General features: G+C 47.2%; 1 protein-coding gene across 1 annotated transcript in view; it reads right to left on the bottom strand.

Moving 5' to 3' along the window:
• Window positions 1-492, bottom strand: part of MAP10 (microtubule-associated protein 10) — a 3,052-nt gene extending 2,560 nt beyond the window's left edge. The window contains exon 1 of the mRNA XM_010562954.1: window positions 139-492. Within this exon, the coding sequence (XP_010561256.1) occupies window positions 139-492 (354 nt within the window). The remainder of the gene's footprint in view (window positions 1-138) is intronic.
• Between the last annotated feature and the right edge of the window lie 2,372 nt (window positions 493-2,864).

Consider the following 2,864-nt stretch of genomic DNA (forward strand, 5'->3'; position numbering starts at 1 on the left):
CGTTGCCCGCAGCAACTGCGCCTTTGCAGAGCGCCCCGGGAGTTGTAGTCCGTGCCGGGGAGGGGGGGCGTTGGCGTCCCGGGACAGGCAGGGGAACCACTACCCGCCCCCCCCCGCAGCGCAGCGCAGGGGCAGCACGGGCCGAGGGACTCTGAGGCGCTTACTTCGCCCCTGATCCCACGGGTGGGGAGAGGAGCAAGGCTCCGTGGCCTCCTGCGTGCCCCCAGCGGGGGATCGCGGCAGCCATGTTGCCGCCTGCGCCGGCCGGAGGCTGCGGTGACAGGCCGGGGCGGGGGGCCGCGGAGGCAGCAGGTGGAAACGCGGGGCTCCCCGGCGTCTGCTCTGAAGCGGCCTCTGAGGCGCGGCGGCTGCTGTCGTGCCCCAGCCCTCGGCTCTGAAGGCGGCAGCCGAGGCCCCGGTCGTGTTTGCCCCGCTGGTGGATCGCGAGTAACAGCCGCAGGAGCCGGGGCGGGATGGCGGGCTGCGCGCCATCGGTCGGCAGGAGCCCGTGTGGAGGCCGGGAGGGATGTTAAGCCGTTTTCTGCTGCTTTGCGGCCTCTTCCCACCCCAAGAGAAACACGGAGGTCTGTGCCAAGGGCTGTGTGCTGAAGAGTCCCCCCATAGTTGAGGGCCCGTACCTGCCTGAGATTTTAAAAACTGTGGTTCTACGTTAATTAGGGTTTTCTAATCACCTGTCAATGTCGCCTTTTCATATTTAATGTCTCCATCTCTGTAATGCCCGAGTGCCTTGAACGTGCATTGATAAATTCCTATTTTGTCTCCTGTGTGCATGTAAAGTGGGAGTTGCGGTGGACACCGTTGCGGAGAATTTCACTCCTCGCCTCCTGCCTGGCGAAGAGAGTGCCCTTCCCTCTCTGACTGCCCTTCCCTTACACCAGAGCCTCCTTGCCACAGGCACAGCAAATACTTGCCGAGCTGGGAAGAAAATTGTTTTGTTCAATTAGTAAGTCGACTCTAAAACAATGTGTCCTAAACTGATGGTGTTCGGTTAAAGTTGCAGTACACCCTCACCATTTACCACCAGGGAAGTAACTAAAAGAAAGACCAATCCCCTCTCCCTTTCTTTTTATTCCTTCCTTTTCCCCCCTTTCCTTCCTCTGTCACATCACAATCACTTTTCAGAAAAGCAGAAACCAGCGCAAAATGGTTAAAGAATCCTTCAGTGTTGGTCAGGTCCCTTGATCATTATTATTTAAAGGACACCTTTCATTAGCTGTTACATCTGAGAAGAGAGTTAAGGAGCTTGACCTCTGAATTGTGACCAGGGCTTTAGAAGTAAATAATTAAGTTCTCCATTCCTCCACTGCCTCTGTTCTAAGCACATGAGTCAAAGATCTACAAGTCCTCTGTCGTCAAGGCTGCTAGTGTTTGGGTGTTGCCATTGTACTGACATTGTGGCAGACGAAACAAATTCGTCTCCTGCCATCGGTCATCTGCTTTCCTTGTGTTTCCTTTTCCTCCCGCCCATTCCTATCCCTGGAGGGCCTGACAATTTAGTTGTCATTCTCTGTAAAGGAAGAATGACAAAAGACTCCCCTGATACACTGAAAGCGACAGAGGTATTTAACAGTGGTCACATAGTTGCTCTTGAGGTTCCCCCGGGAAGACAATGGATAGGCATTTTGCCCATTTTACAGATGGGCATACTGTGACTGTGACATTTAATCCAAGATTTCTAACCTCTTAGTTTTGAAACTTCCGACCCGTGTAGGCAAAGACGCATCTTTGTGTGTGGTAACTGCAACTGGAGATAAGGGGGTAAATTATGGAGGAACCAAAGCCTTGTTTTAAGGCTGAGCCTCTGCACTCCCAACAGTTTCATGTGAAACTGAAATTTTTGGTTTCATGTCCCTGACAATCAGCCCTATTCCTGTATTTCATTCTGCAAGACAACATAAATAAAAATTACTGAATACTTGGGAAAACTATAGGTGTCAATAAGCTGTGTAAGATCAGTCAGCGAGTTAGTGACAAAACGATTATTTAAATAGAAAGGGGTATCAATTTTTAAGTTTGTTCTCATTGGTGTGTTAAGTCAATCCTCTGGTCACGAGAGCATATTTCTCTTAAAAATAAACAGAAAACAACATTTTGTTGTTGAGTTGCAAGGCAGAATAAAAGACCTTTTTTCTTCCAGTAGTCCTAGTTTCTACTAACCACCATTTTAAGGAGACTTGTGATAACGCTTCTTCAGACTGCATGTCGCGGAAGAGTGGTTTAGAAAATAGGCATTCCTCAGAGAGGCAGGGTTATGGAGCCAAGTTTTATTACCTGCTACTGCCCCAAAGACAGCAGGTACTTATTAGGATCTACATTAGTTACATTTAGTAATCTTTTTAAAATAGCTCTGGTTCTTCTCAGTGCAATCTCTTCAGTCCTCCTTTCTTAGAACTAGACTTCAATTCTTCTGTTTTTTTTCTAAAAGACTGAAAGACTGAGGAATTTTGCTGATTCAGTGAAGTCTTTCACTGACCTTATTTGTATGTTTGAAGTACTAACATTTCATCTCAAAAAATTCCAACCCAGACAATTGGTATCATTAGCAGCAACTCAGCAACTTTGGTTCAAGTCTATCTTTTGAAGGCTCTGAAATGCCTTCTTTTGCCCTTAATTTCTGTAAAATTTCAGATTTATTGATCTCTGTACACAAAGAGATCTCTCTATACAGTTGTATACCTGTTTATGGATGGAGAGGTAGGACTATTAAAAAAAAAAAGATATTGAGAAAACATGCATTTTGCTAGATCTACAATTAAATCTATGTATTCTGGTGTCGTTCTAAAGATTGCATTTTTTTACAGAACAAATGCTGGAGTAAAGAGCCATTGTTCACCTGGATATAA

The sequence above is a fragment of the Haliaeetus leucocephalus genome, unplaced genomic scaffold (assembly GCF_000737465.1).
Source record: "Haliaeetus leucocephalus isolate CR32 unplaced genomic scaffold, Haliaeetus_leucocephalus-4.0 Scaffold162, whole genome shotgun sequence".
NCBI classification, from domain to species: Eukaryota; Metazoa; Chordata; class Aves; order Accipitriformes; family Accipitridae; genus Haliaeetus; species Haliaeetus leucocephalus.